This window comes from Aspergillus melleus (genome assembly GCF_016097325.1).
Source record: "Aspergillus melleus strain CBS 546.65 chromosome Unknown contig1, whole genome shotgun sequence".
Classification (NCBI taxonomy): domain Eukaryota; kingdom Fungi; phylum Ascomycota; class Eurotiomycetes; order Eurotiales; family Aspergillaceae; genus Aspergillus; species Aspergillus melleus.
The window spans coordinates 4530056-4547040 of NW_025763370.1; the positions used below are offsets into that span (position 1 = coordinate 4530056).

The 16985-nt window shown below is 53.3% G+C and overlaps 6 protein-coding genes across 9 annotated transcripts; 1 reads left to right on the forward strand and 5 right to left on the reverse strand.

The window, feature by feature from the left end:
• Positions 1-675: 675 nt before the first annotated feature.
• Positions 676-5387, reverse strand: NST1. Of its 2 annotated transcripts, XM_046083256.1 has the most exons (6): positions 4932-5387; positions 3618-4803; positions 3262-3506; positions 1544-3188; positions 1349-1465; positions 676-1294 (listed from the first exon to the last, which is right to left on the reverse strand). In XM_046083256.1, the coding sequence occupies exons 2-6, from the start codon at positions 4732-4734 to the stop codon at positions 825-827; spliced, it is 3594 nt and encodes a 1197-aa protein (XP_045939213.1). In that variant the 5' UTR covers positions 4735-4803; positions 4932-5387; the 3' UTR covers positions 676-824. The 2 variants fall into 2 exon arrangements, with proteins under 2 accessions (XP_045939213.1, XP_045939214.1); XM_046083257.1 differs by having other exon boundaries at positions 676-3188.
• Positions 5388-6895: 1508 nt separating this feature from the next.
• On the forward strand, positions 6896-7983 carry rho2 (putative Rho GTPase Rho 2; the record flags this gene model as incomplete). Its single annotated transcript, XM_046083258.1, has 5 exons — positions 6896-6966; positions 7188-7266; positions 7341-7346; positions 7433-7624; positions 7696-7983. The coding sequence occupies 5 exons, from the start codon at positions 6896-6898 to the stop codon at positions 7981-7983; spliced, it is 636 nt and encodes a 211-aa protein (XP_045939215.1).
• Positions 7984-8884: 901 nt separating this feature from the next.
• On the reverse strand, positions 8885-9601 carry LDX57_001612 (mitochondrial 54S ribosomal protein mL40; the record flags this gene model as incomplete). The annotated part of the gene is made up of 2 exons (XM_046083259.1): positions 8885-9228; positions 9385-9601. 2 exons carry the CDS (start codon positions 9599-9601, stop codon positions 8885-8887), a joined length of 561 nt encoding a protein of 186 aa, XP_045939216.1.
• A 285-nt stretch (positions 9602-9886) lies between these two features.
• LDX57_001613 (uncharacterized protein) lies at positions 9887-10855 on the reverse strand (the record flags this gene model as incomplete). The annotated part of the gene is made up of 1 exon (XM_046083260.1): positions 9887-10855. One exon carries the CDS (start codon positions 10853-10855, stop codon positions 9887-9889), a length of 969 nt encoding a protein of 322 aa, XP_045939217.1.
• Positions 10856-11656: 801 nt separating this feature from the next.
• On the reverse strand, positions 11657-13141 carry LDX57_001614 (RING finger domain protein; the record flags this gene model as incomplete). Its single annotated transcript, XM_046083261.1, has 1 exon — positions 11657-13141. One exon carries the CDS (start codon positions 13139-13141, stop codon positions 11657-11659), a length of 1485 nt encoding a protein of 494 aa, XP_045939218.1.
• Positions 13142-13387: 246 nt separating this feature from the next.
• ILV2_1 lies at positions 13388-16862 on the reverse strand. Of its 3 annotated transcripts, XM_046083262.1 has the most exons (5): positions 16378-16862; positions 16206-16304; positions 16065-16132; positions 14262-15947; positions 13388-14190 (listed from the first exon to the last, which is right to left on the reverse strand). In XM_046083262.1, the coding sequence occupies exons 1-5, from the start codon at positions 16524-16526 to the stop codon at positions 14138-14140; spliced, it is 2055 nt and encodes a 684-aa protein (XP_045939219.1). In that variant the 5' UTR covers positions 16527-16862; the 3' UTR covers positions 13388-14137. The 3 variants fall into 3 exon arrangements, with proteins under 3 accessions (XP_045939219.1, XP_045939221.1, XP_045939220.1); XM_046083264.1 differs by having other exon boundaries at positions 13388-15947; positions 16378-16613; XM_046083263.1 differs by having other exon boundaries at positions 16065-16304; positions 16378-16613.
• Positions 16863-16985: the final 123 nt, after the last annotated feature.

The window sequence follows — 16985 nt, forward strand, 5'->3', positions numbered from 1 at the left end:
ATTGCTCTTCAACAGGCTAGAAAGGCAGGGGTTAATATTCGTACGCTTTTGATTTCGAAGTAAGTTGTGTCCTTCCAAATCAACCGGAGATCGTAGATCCTAGAGATATGTCTAGGTATAGGTTAAAAGTAGATAAATACCCAACCAATCAAACCAGATCAAACCAAGTGACACAACTCTCACCTAGAACTACCATCTCATGCTCCACTACACTTCTACACTACACACTACATCATCCATAATCCACCCATGACTCCTGAAACCCTACGAGTTCAGGATCAGAAGGCGAGATAAGAGGAAGAGAGAGAATCGGAAAGAAGGCATCAATCATTGACTGGTGAATGAAAGGCCCCAATCGGATCATGCAATTGGTTCTTGATGCAGAGACCGGAGATTTGTGCCTCGAGGGAATCGCTACATGGTTAAAAATGGGACGTACAAGACATGACAAAGGAGGAGGTCCGGTTTATGAACGCGGGACCTGACTCGAACAAGAAAGAGACAGAGACCAGGAAGATGGAAAGGAGAATGGGAGGAAAGGAAGAAGTAGAAGCGTGAGAGACACATGATCGCGAGAGAGCATGAAGAAGAAAAAAAAAAAGCAACAGAAAGACACTCATGACATGACGCTTGGACAAAAGAAGCACTTCGAGAAATCAATCATCCCAAAAAAGAAGACACTGAACGACCAAAAAGAAGAAAGAAAAAAAAGACACGGACATGAAACCAGGGTAACGAAAAGAAAGAAACGGAAAGTGTGCATAGAAGACTCCCCCATTTCCACTGAGAGAATGCCGTAAATAGAAGGAAAAAAGCCAAACGCCTTAGAAACCCGTCGGTGGAGAAGAATACTGCCGAAGCACCGATGGTGTAGTACCAATCCCGCCAAACGCCGGTATGCTGCTACTCGGAATCGGACTTCCAATTTCACCAGGAACAATGCTGCCTCTATGTCCTGAGGTAGCGCTGTTAGTATCGGGCTCGAACTTGACGAACTCGCCCATTGAGTCGCTCTTGATGGAGAATGAACCACCCCCGTTTTGCGAGTTGCCTTCCGTGTCGCAGATGTCGAGCATCTCCTTGAGCGAGATGGAGGGCTCATTGGATGGCCGCAGTTGATCAACTTGGCGAAGCAACTTCTTGGCATCATGATGACTGCTGGCTCCTTTGGAAGGGCTTAGGGTGTTCAGTTGCTTCCACGCTTCAATCACCAGCAACCGAATGGCAACTGGTCGAGATGTATGCGCACGATGGTGACCACCCGACCCGAATGCATTGTTGGACCAGCCGCTCCCTAGTCATGATTGTCAGTAAAGCAACACAGATACAAATCACACAGGGTACTGACCATGTGCAGTTCCCCAGGTTGGAGTTCCGGGGAAAGCAGAGGCCCCAAATCCCACGTGTCCACCCCAGGGATTGCTTCCTACACCAGTGTTCATGGAGAAGCTAGAGTGTTTGGATGCTATTGGGACAAACGTTAACGCTGGACTTGAAAACTCGCCAAAGTATTTGGCTGGGATATTGGCTAATAAATACTTACCTCCGAGAGGGTCCGGGAACAACGAAGGTGCGGCAAAGCTGGCTCGAGTCGGACCCGGTAAAGAGCCTGGAACGGTGGCGCCAGGAAGCGATTGAGAAAGATTCGAAGAAAAAGGAGCGTCACTGTCATCAAGAAGGGCACTGCTTCCAAATCGAGCACTTAGATTGTCCATGTCTCGCTGTGTAGTGCGGTTGATATCGCCATGCTGATCCTGCTGGGTACTGGATGGACGCTTTATCGGACTAGGACGAGAGATGGGGAACGGTTGGGCATGCGTGTCAAGAGGAGATCGCTCGAACGAGTTGGAGGGCTTTCGGGAATGGCCATGGGAGAGTCCGCTCTGCTGCGCAGAGAACGCGCTCGAGAGCGGTGCTGGGGCATGGAATGGAAGACCGTGTCCTGGGTCAAGCGGGAAACCACGTCCAGGTGGCATTTGACGGGTGCCATTAATACCGGGCGGCATAGGGATCCCGTTTGGTGCAGGGAACCCTCGCAGTTGACTCATGAGAGGGCCAGTATGCGGCGGATACGTGGGTAGTTCATGGCCCATGGGCGGTCGAGGAACCATTCCAGTTAACCCGGGAGGATTTGAGGGCAGGCCGTTAGGACTCGGAAACCCGGGTGGGTGAGATCTGCCCATCGCACCGAGGGGGGAAAGGGGGGTAGACGGTTGAGGGTGATGCAACATGGGATATCCTTGGCTTTGTTTCGAGGTCACGCTCGAGGCTCCCGACGATTGGGACGGGCCCATGGATCGAGGAGAGATGGAAGTCTGCGAAGGTTCTGCGCTGGCCGCCTGGGACCGTGGGGACGAAGTGTGCGAGCCCTGTTGAGACGGCTGGCGGGCCCGGGCAGGTGTCGGAGCTTTGGGGACAATCGGCGTTGCACCTGACAGGTGTGGCGACTGTAGGTGTCCAGAAGGTCCTTGGACATGCTGCTGCAGGCTAGTTGACATCGGCATCGGTCCTGGCTGCGACGCTCGGCTGCCGAGAGCATCGGATTGATCATATTCGACTCTTCCTGTGCTATCCCGATGCCTTCGTACCTGCCCATCGCGTGCTTTGCGCTCTCGTTCTTCCCGAGCTTTGTTTTCCTTCGATTCTCGGTCTTCCCGCTCCTCCTGTTCTCTGCGTCGCGCTTCCTCCCGCCGTCGCTTTTCCTGCTCTTTTTGCTCACGATGTTTGCGCTCTAGCTCCGCTTGTCGTTCGCGCTCTTCACGCAGCCTTCGCTGCTTATCAGCTTCTCGACGAGCCTTTTCTTCTTCCTGAGCTTTCCTCTCAGCTTCGCGCTTCTTCCGCTGCTCCTCTCGTTTCCTCTTCTGCTCCTCTAGCTTCTTCGCTTGCTCGGCTTTGAGTGCTGCTTCCTCGGCTGCCTTCTCGGCGTCTCGGCGAGCTTTCTCTTCTTCCTTCGCCTGCTTCTGAAGCTTCTTCTTATCTTTCCGTTTCTGGGCTTCGCGAGCCTTCTTAGCGTTCCGCTGCTCGGTCCGAGATTCTTCCTCCAAGAGTTCTTCAATCAGCTTTTTCTGGCGTTGCTCGGCGACTTTTTCCCGGTAAGCTGTTAAGACGCGCTGTTCAAACATCCGGGCGGCAAATATCTGGAACATTCGTCGGCCTTCCTCCATGCGTTGCTCCTCGGTCATAGCATCCTAGAAATGAAGTCAGTTAGTATGCACCGTAGCATAGGATTGGAAGCAGAAGAAGTAGCGATTCGCTACTGACCATTTCATCCTCCTCGTATTCTTCATCCTCTTGGCTGTCATATTCATCCTCCTCTTCCTCATCGTAATCCTCCTCATCGTATGGACCATGATTATGACCGGCATGAAGGGACTGGTGAGCGGCGGTGATTCCGAATTGGGTATCCTCCTCACGCTGCATCCTGCGTTCGGCTAGTTGCTCCATCATGTCGATGAAATGTTTCCCATCATTTTTGAGAAGATCGTCTGCAACTGTAAGAATACCATCTGGAAGGAGCGAGAAGAGAACGAGGGGGGTAATAAGATCAGCCCGAGTTTCAAGAGATAATAGAGGGGTAAACAGATTTTTTTTTTCGGAACCCGGGGTCTTGCTCTTACCTTTAACAGTCAAACTATTCCCAAAAGCGAAGAAATCTGCGCGAGCGGCACGCGTGTCGTCATCTTCATATTCTTCATCACTGTAGGGCTCATCGTCCTCGTCATCTTCATCGTAGTCTTCCTCCAAATCTTCGTCGTCCTCGGGCAACTCATGAATTCTACCTCGCGAGGGATGAAATTGGCCTTGCGTCCGCGTGTGTTGGCCGGGAGAACGCAGGGGTGGATGATATAGGCGGGGAGGCGGCATGATGGGCGGGCCCTTCTCGAAGGAGCCTTGGTTATTATTTGCGTACTGTTCAAGTTCTTCATAATAAGCGTCGTAAAGTACTTCGAGTTCCTCTTCGATAGCGGTTCGTTTCCTCCCGCAGACTGTACAACTGCACGAATGCTTTTGCTGTTCTTTCATCTTCTTCAGGACCGCGTCTTTCTCTACCTTGACGAGCTGTCGTCGTTCCTCCTCGCCCAGCTCGAGCCAAAAGGCCTTGATATTTTCGCGCTCCTCCTGGGTCGACGTGTTCCATATGCTGCGATCTTTTGCCGACTTCAGGATTGTGCGGGCACCGAAATGCGGCGGGAGAGGGGGGACGAGAGGGTGGGACATCGAGACCGAAGGGGTAGACAAGGGAGTCGAACTTTCGTCACCGAGGGTTTGGGAGCCGCTGCGACCTTTCTTGCCCTTCTTCTTCTTCGACTTTCGGCCCGGCGTTTTCGAGTGATCGTCGCGCGCATCGACGGTCGACGGGGCGGACATGGCAGGATGCGCGCCGAGTATTCGGGGTTCTTCGTCGTAGTACACGTCGCCGTCAACGGAGTCGTCGAAGTCGTGGTCGTCGGATGGGTGGCTTTCGGGTCCGACGGGGCTCAGACTGTTCTCTTCTGCGGCGTCCGGGTGGTGGACATGGCCATTCTCAAACTGACGTTCCGCGGCCATGCGGGCAGCTTGCTTTTGCCGGCGTTTCTGCTTTTTGCGGTTCACGGTGGTCGGTTGGGGGTCTGGCGACGTGTGTTCGGTCTTCGAGTAGGGTTCGCCGTTGGCGGGGCGGGTCGAAGCCGCCGACACATGGGCGGACATGGTGGAGAGACTAGGGTTCGAACCGGACGTCCGAGAGGATGGCATGGAGGGGTCGTATGACGGTTTCGAGGGGGGAGAGATCAAATATCGCGGATCTCCAAGAAATTCCGAAGGCTGACCACCATGCTAATATCAGGTGCCGATCCAACAGTCAGAGAGGGAAGCGCCGAGTCGAGCCGCGTTATACCAAACCCAGGCTAGAGAGAAGAGGAGAGAAAGAGAGAGAAAAAAGTATAGCTCACCAGTGAAGCTCGGAATAATGTGAATTAGCCGCGGCCAGTCGGATTGGGTAAAAGGGTTGAAGGGGAGAAGAGGCTTCGAAGCTCCGTGGACCCCGCGAGTGGCAGGGTGGAGAGAGGAGAAGAGGAGGGCCAAGGTCAAACAAAGGTAGTCAGATCCTAGGCGACAAATAGGGAATGAGGGCGGAGAGGGGTGGAAAGGACCCGGGGCCGCGCGACGAGGAGGTCCAGGCGTCAAGGGCGACCGGGCCAAATTGGCCAGGAAACGCAGGGAGGATGTAAAGGAGCGAAGGGCGAAGCAGACAGCGACGGTCTGAAGGTTCGGCGCATCCAACTGGGGGGGGGAACTGGTGAAAGGGCTGGAGATGATGGATCTTGACGCCGGGCGTTGGGCTCTGGATGGTTGCCGTGCCGCCGGCCGCAATGGGATTAGCCGCCGCAAGCGAGATGGCTGCCTGGTTGCCTGACAGCCTGACAGCCTGGATGCCTGAGTAGCCAGGCTATCTACATGATTATGTCATCCGGTCATCCCGGCGAACGGAATCGGGATTACCAGTCCGTCCGGGATGCCTTGCCTATTCTAGAGTCTAGAACCCCTACTGAGTACTTCCCACGAGGTTATCCTATCCGCACATGGACGTTGAGAATGAGGCTATCAACATGGTTGTTTACTGCCTGTTGACCCCGGTGATCATCCCCTCTAGACGGTTCCCGGTGGAGCATACTACTACTACAATGGACGTCGACTCCGTTACCCCATCGGCATTCGCTCTCTCCGGGGCACAAGGGTCGCAGTGGTTCAAATAACTCAGACTCTCCGTAGGTACTATTAATATCCCCATGAGGATGACGAGATGAATGCTGTATGTCCCATATGATTCTCTGCGCTTGGCTCTCGTCTTTTCTCCCCCTCCTGTCGCACCTCGCAACTCCACTTAAGTAATAATAACAACAACTAGTCAGGAATCATAACCGCCTAGTGGAAAACGGCTGAGACATCTCTCTAACCTTAGTAACGAGTGGATGTGCTTGTGCTTCTCTTCAGCTGTGCCATCTACCGGTCGATCCCGTCCTTCGTTTTGATTAGAAAGAGGGATCCCCATTTATTATTTGGGGTCTCAAGTCTCAACCTCTCAGTCTCGGTCTCTTGGGGCGCTCTGGAATCTTCCTTTCTGATCTTCCCACCCGTGTTGCTGCAAGCATAGCCTACAATTGATTATTTATTGGTGGATTATCCCTCGCTTTTACTTCTAAAAATTTTTGGCTTTCCGTTCGTTCTTTCGTTTGCCTCCCCCAGAGTCTGTTGACTTATACTTTATAGAGACAAGGACTACAGCTATTCTGCCCGTCTAAGCCACCACCCGCCACTCAACACTGCATAGTAGTGATTGTTAGTTGTTACTACTTACTTACTAGTCTCACGTTACCCAGTGACCTGAACAGTTAACACTTAGTTAACACTGACCCAACAACTTACGATACCAACTTACAACTGGTCGATCCCAGTTAAGCCTCAGCCTCAACTCGACCGCCTTCCCAGAACCACGAGTTCGTTGGATGATTTCCACCCCCCAGAAAAAAAAAAAAGTTGGCTTTGTTTCTCTCGTCGTCCAGCTGTTAGGGGGAGGGGACACGCATCGTCCATTACTGGCTTCCCCTTCCTTGTCTTCGTTTGTCGATTCCTCGAGGCCATTCCCCCCGTTTTCGACCTGACCTAGGCCTTCCCTGGCGCCTAATTTCACTTGCCCCCGATCTCTCCGACAAGGCCAAACCGACCAGCGTTCACTCGCCATCCCTACCTGGGTCGCATTCCTTTTCCGTCCGTGGCATCTCCCTCCTAGATCGCTTCAAGGGTTTATCTTATTTTATTTTATTTTATATTATATTTTTTTCTTATTCTCTCCTTCTGTTACTATTATTGTTCTCTTAACTAGTGGTCTCCATCCCCACTTCCTGGTCCTTTAAAAATGGCTCAACAACAACAACAGCAACAGCAGCAACAACAACAACAACAACAGAACGACAATGTGATGCGAAGGTACGTGTTGTGCCCGTGATGCCTAGCCGGGGGAAGTAAGCCCGACCGTTTTGACGTGCACCTGTCATTCGATTTTTCTTTTTCACTCCCACCCTTCCATTTCCCCCCTGTCGTGACGTCTGGTTGGTTCATGGGAGGGAACAGTCCGGGATAAAACGTCTTTGTCTTCTTGTGTCGTGTGTCATGTCATCCGTACTGATCTTGGGTGTGGTGTAATGTAGAAAGCTGGTAATCATTGGGGACGGTGCTTGCGGAAAGACTAGTTTGTTGAGTGTCTTCACCCTCGGGTATTTCCCAACAGTAAGTCTGCCTGTTCTGTTCAGGACGTGCTAGATCGAAAGACAGTGCCGGCTAATGATTGATTCTCTTGATAGCATTACGTGCGTGCCCTCGGCCTCTCCTATCTACCCTTCCTTCCCTCCGCGAACCCCGAACAGATCGTCTGACTTGTCGTCGTGAAATCTAGGTGCCGACGGTGTTCGAGAACTACGTGACGGATTGCCGAGTCGATGGCCGATCGGTGCAATTGGCGTTGTGGGATACCGCCGGTCAAGAGGACTACGAGCGATTACGTCCGCTGGCATATTCCAAGGCACATGTGATTCTGATTGGATTTGCCGTGGATACGCCCGATTCGTTGGAGAACGTGAAACACAAGGTTTGTCACGCTATTTCCATTGCATATCGGAACAAAGAGAAGAGAAGACGGCGGTTAACAGGTACTTCCAGTGGATCGAAGAAGCCAACGAACGATGCCCCGGCGTGCCCATCATCATGGTCGGATTGAAGAAAGATCTCCGCGAAGACACGCAGGCGGTGGAGGAGATGCGAAAGAAGTCGCTACGGTTCGTGACGCCCAAGGAAGGAAGCGAGACCGCCACCCAGATCGGCGCCCGGAAATACCTCGAATGTTCGTCCTTGACGGGTGAGGGCGTCGACGACGTGTTTGAAGCGGCTACTCGAGCGGCGCTTCTCACCTTCGACAAGCGGAAAAGCTCGTGCTGTATTGTGCTATAAGGGGACGCGAATTATCAAGTCGAACTACGTACCGACGATGGAATCGTGCCCGGCTCTTCCGTGTGTGCTCGCGCTCAACGTCCGTCCTGCGAGTCTGTCAAATTGAATCTACCAAAAATCGGTGAATAGGTGAAGGTGAATATGCAAGTGGAGGATCGTCGACGATATGTTGAACCAGTATATTCTTTGCATTGCCGGCGTTTGGGTGGATATTCGATCGCAATTACGTTTATTCCTGTCTGTCTCATTCTGGCTTGGGGGTGTGGTCCCGTGTGAAAAGAAGAAACCCGCAAAAAAACTCCAATCTGTTGGTCGGCACGGGACTGATTCGCTTGCAAGCCGTTGCATTATTACTTGACTCCCTTCCCTCCTTCTGCCGCTATCTGCAAGTTCTCTCCTTTGGTCTGGGTTATTTGTTTTTTTTTTTTTTTTGTGCTTGTACTTGTGTTTTGGAGCGAGTGGTTTTATTCGTTTTCGCCTTTATGAATTCCGTCTCTCCTTTTCTATACCGCTTGATCTCTACATGTTTCTAGCTCATTCCCTATCTGCTCTGTCTAGCGACTGATCTATGTTATTTTGTTTGCGAGTTGCTATTCAATATATGCTATACTTGTGTACTGCTATATGTATACTGCCTATATCCCAGCCAGTAAACTTGAGAATTTAGAATTACAATAAAGTTCAGCATCTATCATGAGAGCAATTATCCAAGAAACACAAACACAAAAAACTTCAATACTGTACAGTACATACATACAAAATATCTAAACAAGCAAAATCTAGGTACCTAGACAGACAGGTAACAGCACAAACCCATCCCATCTCCCCACCCAACTCAGCTAGATAACCAGCCTTATACCCCCCCAAATCAACCCCAGCCAGTCAAGAAAAAAAAAGGAGCCTACCTCCTCTCCACCCTCTTCCACTCATGATTCCACCCCTCCTTACTCGGCGCCTCCGTCTGCAACCGCCCATACTCAATAGGAAACAAATCCCGAAACACGCCCGTCTTGATCATACTCTTGCGGAACAGACGGCCGCCGTCGCCCGCGCCCGTGCGGAGCTCTTCGCACGCGGCCCCCATCGCCTGGTACTGGCGCTGCAGCTCGAGCTGGTGTGCGCGGCGCTGCTGGCCCTGGAAGAGTTGCCAGGCGCGGTGGATCGTCCAGTGTCGGAGGTAGCGGGTTCGGGAGAAGCGGAGGGGGCGGGGGGTGAGCGGGTGCCAGAGGAAGTAGCGGATTAGGGCTAGTTTTGCGTTAGCATTGAGTTGCGTTGGGGTTTGTAGAAGAGGGTAGAGTAGGATAGAGAGGAGGTAAAGGTGTAGGTAGTCCAGAAAGCCAATTGGAGGCCCTTAACACTCCCCAAAACCCGAGACAGAAAAGAAAAAAAAAATATACATACTAACTCGCTTATCCGGTCCGGGACCCTTCGAGCGCTTCAACAGGGCATTCGTCGTCGAGAACGACCGCGCGGTCATGCCCTGCACGGCCGACGTAACGGGTTTGTTGACGAGAGCGTCATTGCAGATTCGACCGATGGCGGGACGCGACGGGGTCTGGGAAATCGGAATGCGGAAGACATTCGCCAAGGAGGCGAGGACTGGCGAGAGGGGACGCATGGCGTGTTGTAGAGGTGGTTTTTTGGGGGGTGGTTGATTGCTTTGCTCGGAATCCCGTCTTGAGTTCTTTTCGGAGACGCTGAAGTTGCGATTATGTAAGGTGTCTTAACTTACCTAGTTAGTGTGGTTGGCGCGCGCTAGTTGGGCCAATTAGCGTGGAGGTGGGTGACCTACCATAAAGGTAAAGCTGGGACTATAAGTATAATGATCGATCGATTATGTTGGAGATAGTTTGGTATATTACAATTTAGAGATCCTCAAATAAATTAGACGATCCATGTAACTTCACGAAAGGTGCGGTTCCAGCTCTTTCTCCGTCCACTCCCACAACTCCCTCGCTTTTCCCTCGTCATACGCCAATTTGCTGCCTTTACCTTCCACCCCCACCGGCCAGTAGAACGTTCCCTCCTTAGGCTCCCCCAGTTGCTCCGTCTGCTTGCCAACCGGCCAGGTCGCCGCCCATAGTTGGCCCCAGGCGCCCCGTTCGACGGGCACCATACCGAGTACTAGGGCGGCCACCTTGCGCATGATCTTCTCGGTGCGCGGCCACCCGCGCATCAGATCCCCCAGGTTTGTAATGACGGCGCCGGGATGTAGGGAGACGAAGCGCACGCCTGTCTCGGCCTCGGGGTACCTATGGGCCAGCTGCGCCGCGTAGTGCAGGTTCGCCAGCTTGCTGATGCCGTAGCGCGTAAAGGCCGAGAGGTCATCGCAGGGGCCGCGCAGCTTCTCGAACGGATAGGGGTCCGTCCGAGGAGCGAACTTCTCCGCTTCGGAGGCCAGCACCACGCAGCGTGTTTCGCCAGGTGCGGCGTCCTCGCGCGCTGCGGTTTTCTGGAGCAGCGGCTGGAGCAGCCGGATGAATAGCGCGTGGCCGACGTGGTTGACCCCGAATTGCATCTCATATCCGTCTTGTGTGACGCCCTTGGCGCCCATGATGCCGGCGTTCGTGATCAGGATGTCGAGTCGGGTTTCTTGGGCAAGCACCTCCGCCGCCGCGGCTTTGACCGAGTTCAGCGAGGCGAGGTCCAGCGTGAGCAGAGAGACTGGGGCACAGTCGGGTCCTACGTTAGATTGGATTTCTTGCAGGGCCAATTCGGCTTTCGTCGGGTTGCGTGCGGCGAGGTAGATCCTTGCGGGCGAGTGCTGGGCCAGCTGCTGGATGGTCTGTTTGCCGAGACCCTCGCTGCCGCCAGTGACGACGATGACTTTATTAGTGAGGGCGGGGATGTCGTTTGAAGGGTCAAATGCCATTTTGATGGCTGCTGGCTTAGAAAGTTGAGTGTAACTGGTGGTAGTAGTGATGATGGGGTGCTTGTAGAAGGTTGGAGGAGAGAGTTTGGTATGACGCAAATCGAAAAGATCGACACGAGTTCTAATCAAGAATGCCAGAATATTCTTCGTGACCGCCCTTTAGGAACCCTCGCTTTTTCAGTCACGTTTGAAAGGTCCTCGATCGCCATGAACGATGGACATGAAGCTAGCAGGGTGGGAGGATGAAGAATTCGGCGTGTTCATCGAGGCCACCGTAGAAATGATCGATTTTCGAATTTCAGTGGCTGTGGTTCCTGCTGTCGCCATGATACGTGTTTTGAACCGATATTCTCATTTTGATTCAAGCATCGGTCAGAAGCATTGTGTCCTAGGAAAGAGATCATCTGTATAGAACGACATTTATAAAACCGACGATATAGCCCCGGTGGGGCTGCGCCACACGCTTTTCCGGTTCCTGGGAGATCCTGTGGCTGGTCGGTCATTCAAGAAGGCCCATGTTGGCCTCCTGCGGTTCGATCTTACGACTCAACGATTAAATATTGACAAATCAAACCGCGATCCCACTCATTACGATAGCATCCTCTGTATTCAAATTCATTTCCCTATCTGCGGCACTTCGAGTTGGTTAGAGTGGGGATATCAGAAAGACGAAGAGTAGAGTGTAGAGGCAGAAAGTACACAAACATCCTGTGTCCCAAACTCCAGAAGAAAGAAAAACGCCGTGGAGATGCATCGTCACACTTAGGTTAAGTCGTAAAAGAGAAGCGGAACCCACCAAGCTCAAGAGGTCGATCGTTGCCGGGCCGCTCGCTTCTTGGCCCGATCGTAATTAAGCACTTTTCGCCGTCGATGTGTCTGAGCCAATTTCCATCGATAGTAGAGAACCAATGCATCTTTCAGCAGCACGAAAACGCAGCCGCCAATCACGCTGCGGCCCCATCGGCTCTGCAGCAGGCCCGGGCGACCACGCTCAAGAGTCGAGGGCGCCGTCGTCCAAGTCTTCGGCAGAACGTATTTCAAAAGTCCACCGACGGAGGCAGATATGGCGGGGAACGCAAGTGCTCCGAGGACGAAGTCGGCGAGGTTGGTGGTCTCGTGGATGAGGCCATCGCGCCGAACCAGACCCATGGCCTGTTCATTTCCCATGGCACCCGCGCCTTGCTCCTCCCCTGGTGGCCCTCCTTGCGCCTCTGCGCCGCCCCCATGGATTCCCTCGCCACCATTTCCCATGCCAACCATATCAACCTGTAACGCAAAATCAAATTCCATGATTCGCCCACCATCATCGTTTCTTACCAAGTCTGCCGGTCCCTGTGCTTCGGGGGGCGCATTATCATCAAACTCGTTGACATCGGACAGGCGTGGTTGCACTTCGAGAATCCATTTCCTTTCCAATTTGCCGAAGAATCGCTCGTAGATTGCGCTGTAGAAGCTCTTGATATAAGGAAGGGCCGCAAAGGTCATGGCCGGGCTAGGGGGCCAAAAGTCAAGCTCCGGCTCATGACCGGGGTTGTGCGTGGCGAACAATAGGACGGGAATGGCAGGGAGTAAGCCTTCGGCGAACCGGGTTCGCGAGAATATCAATACCAACGGGATGAGCGGTAATCCGAGGTTGAGGCCCGAATTCCACGAGCCATCTGCGGTCTCTTCCAGAATCTGCCGCGCCTCTTCTGTCCCGAAAACAAAGTACATGGAATATACACCGTGCGCGCAGCATCCCGCCCAAACTGTCCCCGCCAGTGTGAAAACCATACCGGGTACGACCAGCCGACCGGCGAACCGCTCAAGTAATCGAACAATGTCCACAATATAACTGCGCGGGCGCGAGACCACGATCTCGGATTTGCACTGGGGGCACATCATCTTGGCATTGCGGCCGTTGCGTTTGCGGGATTGGGGGTTTTCTAGGTCAGCAAGCCAGTCTAGAAGGCAAGCTTCGTGGGCCGTCAAGGTACAGGGACACGGCGAGCGCCATTCGGGATTTATAGGCGAATCTTCCGTCTCGTCGGTATAACAGATCCAGCATTTGCGGGGTTCGTCATTTGATGAGTCAACGGCACTCAGGGTTGAGATCGGGGACTCGCTGATAGATTCGCCTTCCTCGGGCTGATTGGGGGAAACGGTCTCGGTATCGCCGGTCGATTCGGTGGACGAAGGACTATCCCTATCCGATCTCGAGATCTCCTCGTCCCGGGCGGTGGACATAGGGCTATCGGATGATTGCATTTGATCCGAGGTGGTCGAATCGTCCGGGAGAGACGCCATGGTTATTAAATGTTGCAGAAAGCGATCAGAAAGATGAGAAAGCGAGGGCCAACTGTTCTAATGGCAAAGGACGGAAGGTGGCATCCTTGAGAGGACGAAGGAATGGTCGAGGTGATTGAAGGTCATGAGAGGGAAAGGGGGGAGAAGGAGGAGAGGAGAGAGAGCGGAGAGAGAAGCGGGCAGCTGTGTAACGTTGGAACAAAGGAACGATAGACCCCCAGCACCGCTAAGCCTTCCTCGGATGCGAACCGCGGCTTTGGCTTTGGCCTTTCCTGCTGCCTGTTCGGTCACGTGGGGCTGTGGGGCCGCGGAGCCGGAAAGGGCCCTTGACTCGGCCAGCTTGGGATTCATGTAACTATAGTGAAGATTACGATCGACACTGTAAGGCAGAGTATGCGGCATGCACTATGTATGGATTCCGGTGGACGCTAGCCAGAGAGCAGGCATTATGAACAATTGACATCCTATTACAGACCCGATGTTCCGATATACTAGAAACAAAAACACAGAGATTATATACAGAAAAGGAGATCTCGAGGACAGGCAGAACACGTCGGCTGATGGGTTTGGCTGTCTGCTCTTCCTTGCCTTTCTTTTTCCTTCTCTCCCGCGTCCTTTCCCTTAGTTTTCCGAATCAACAATCAGTGTTTCTCGACCAATTGATCCCGGGAAAGGGAACTGGCGGATATGCATCTTATTAAGACAAGAAAGAAATAGAAAAGGATCAAAAACAGCGGAAACCTTCACACGAGAACTCGGACCCAGCAAGACCTACTGAATAGATAGATTGCAATCACACTGACGGGAAACGCTGCTTCAAATGCCCTGCATCATATCGGGCCGAGTCCTCGCACCGAGCAAGGCGGTCCAACGTGGTGATGCAGCGTTTTCAGAACCTGCCAGAAACGCCGTGGATATCAACAGGAGAATGACCAAAGAGGCACTTTTAAAAACTACAAATCATCGGCATATAATTTCGTCGTTGAAGCGGTTGCTTTAAAATTTCACGTTGCGCTTCTTCATCAGAGCCTTTCTTTCTTGCTCCTTGGCTGTAAGAGAAACAACGAGGTCAGCTTTCATTCGGGGAAACCCACAAAAAGAAATAATCAGGGGGACATACCTTCGTCGTACACAAGGAACTCGTGCAGGGCACTTCCGGCAGGAACCATAGGAAGCACGGGCACCTTGCGGTCGGTGAAGACCTCAAGCAGGGCGGGGCCATCGCTCTCGATCAGCCACTTCAGCTTCTCCTCCATTTCCGCGGGGTTGCTGCAACGCTGGGCGGCCACGCCCATGGACTCGGCAAGGGGAACGAAGTCGGGGTTCTTCTGGTGGGTGTGCGAGTAACGGTCCTCGTAAAAAAGGTTCTGCCATTGAGTGACCATGCCCTGCTCCTCGTTGTTCAGCAAGAGGACCTTGACGCCAATGTTGAACTGGGCAGCGGTGGACAGCTCGGTCAAAGTCATGTTGAACGAAGCATCACCGTCAATGTCAATGACAAGAGCATCAGGGCGAGCAACCTTGGCGCCAATGGCGGCAGGAAGTCCGTAACCCATGGTGCCCAAGCCACCGGAAGTAATCATGGTACGGGGGTGACGCCAGCGGAAGTGTTGGGCGGCCCACATTTGATGCTGACCAACACCGGTAGTGATCACGGTGCGGTCCTTAATATGAGCAGTCAGGTCGCTGAGTTTCTCGATCAAAGCCTGGGGCTTGATCGGGCCGTTCTCCACCTGCCTCTCGTACAGAGAGAAGGGGAATCGGGCCTTCCAGTCATTGATCTGAGCAAACCATTCCGGGCGCTCAGACACCGACTTGAGGTGGGGAAGAAGGTGACGGATGTTCTCGGCGCAGTCACCCTCGACGGCCTCGTTGGCCTCAACAACCTTGTTGATGTTCTTCGGCATGATTTCGAAGTGAACGATACCGCCACGGTTCTCGGTCGCAGCGAGCTTGGCCTGGGGGGCGAACTTGGAGATGTTACCGGTCACACGGTCATCGAAACGAGCGCCGATGGCGATGATAAGATCGGCCTCCTGCATGGCCATGTTGGCGTAGGCAGATCCGTGCATTCCCAGCATGTGCAAGGCCTTAGGATCGAGCTCGTCGAAGCCTCCGAGACCCTGCAGAGTAGTCGTCACGGGAATGCAGGCCTTGTCGGACAATTCCTTCAGAATCTGAGGGCCGTCCGGGCGGGCGAGGAGACCCGCACCGACGTACAGGACGGGTTTCTTGGCAACGTTGACGAGACGAGCAACGCGGCCGATGGTGCTTTCAAGCTGCTTCATGCTGACTTCGCGGGCCGCCATCGTTGCGGCGCTCGGCAGGGAAGGAATGGTGCTGCTCATCGGGATGGGCTTGCGAAGGATACCCGCGGTGATATCCTTGGGAAGGTCGACCAAGACGGGACCGGGACGGCCGCTGGTGGCGATCTCAAACGCCTCCTGGATGCGGCGAGGAAGTTCGGCAACGGACTTGACCATGACGTTCCATTTCGTGCAAGCCCGGGAAATTCCAATGACATCTGCCTCTTGGAACGAATCGGTGCCAATCAGGCTGGTGGGCACCTGACCGCAGAAAACAACCATCGGGGTGCCGTCGGACAGGGCGTCCTGCATGGGGGTGATAACGTTGGTGGCACCAGGGCCGGAAGTAACGAGAACAACGCCTGGGAGACCTGAGGCGCGGGCGTAACCTTCCGCCATGTGTCCGGCACCCTGTTCATGTCGGGGAAGAACAAAGTCGAAATGTTTGGAGTTGTAGATGGCATCGAAAACGGGAAGGATGGCGCCTCCAGGGTAACCGACTAGGTAAATTATTAGTATTACAATGCCCAGTAAACCATCTAACAGCGGGCTAAATAGTAGAAACATGAAAAAATAATAAGAAAAACATAAAAAATAGAGATGTAAGAATGACTCACAGACGTGCTTGACACCGAGTCTGAGCATCATTTCGTGGAAGATTTCTCCACCACTCAGTCCGACGAACCTGTCCGTCCACCCAGGTTAATCAAGCTTGTTCTAGTTACTTTTTCGAGGTGAATTGCACGGGGTCAACGTACGAGTCGTCCAACTCGGGGACCTGTCGGTTTTGCAGCGGCGACACTCCATTGCGCTGGGGTTCCTGGTTGAAGGCAGGGCTGGGGACGGGTCTAGCCTCGCTGTACGACAAAGCCAAGTTAGCCAAAGCGATACCAATTGACATTGGGATCTGCTCCAAGGTGGTTGACTCACCTGGCGGGAGCAGCAGCGGTGCTCTGGACTCGTTTCTGAGCAGAAAAGCGGTGGGGCGAGATGGCCGTGAACGGTCTTCTGGCAGAGGCAAAACATCTCTGCGAGTGCAGAGCGCGCATGGCGCTTTTCGATGGTCTTAGAGGCATCATCTTTACGGCGGATGACTGCCAGGCCAGGAAAGGAGCAGACTGTAGAGGAAGAGGGTTGGCAAGGGGAAGAAGAGTCGACGGATCTAGTGTGAGTAAGAGGTGCCTTAAGGCCGGACGAGAAAAGACTCAAACTTCTGGAGAGCACCTGGACGCTCTAACCGTCCTCGGCCTAGTGGCGTCGGGGTCGAATAATCTCGGGAGTTTGATTGGTCCGGGACCCCCAGCGTCTCCGATCATCGGCGACCGTACGCGGCCAGATCAGCTGATCTAGCCTGGAAGGGTTCCAGGTGTGTCTTCTGCACGGTACCTACCCTCGGTCCCCAACAACTACTCCGGCATAGCAGCTTGACGACCATCTCCGCGAGAATGATCTCAGGAGCCGGAGTCTGTGCAAATTATTTATGCTGGCTTACTGAAAGAGTAATCACGACGAGGTCATGTCATGTCATGTCATCTCCG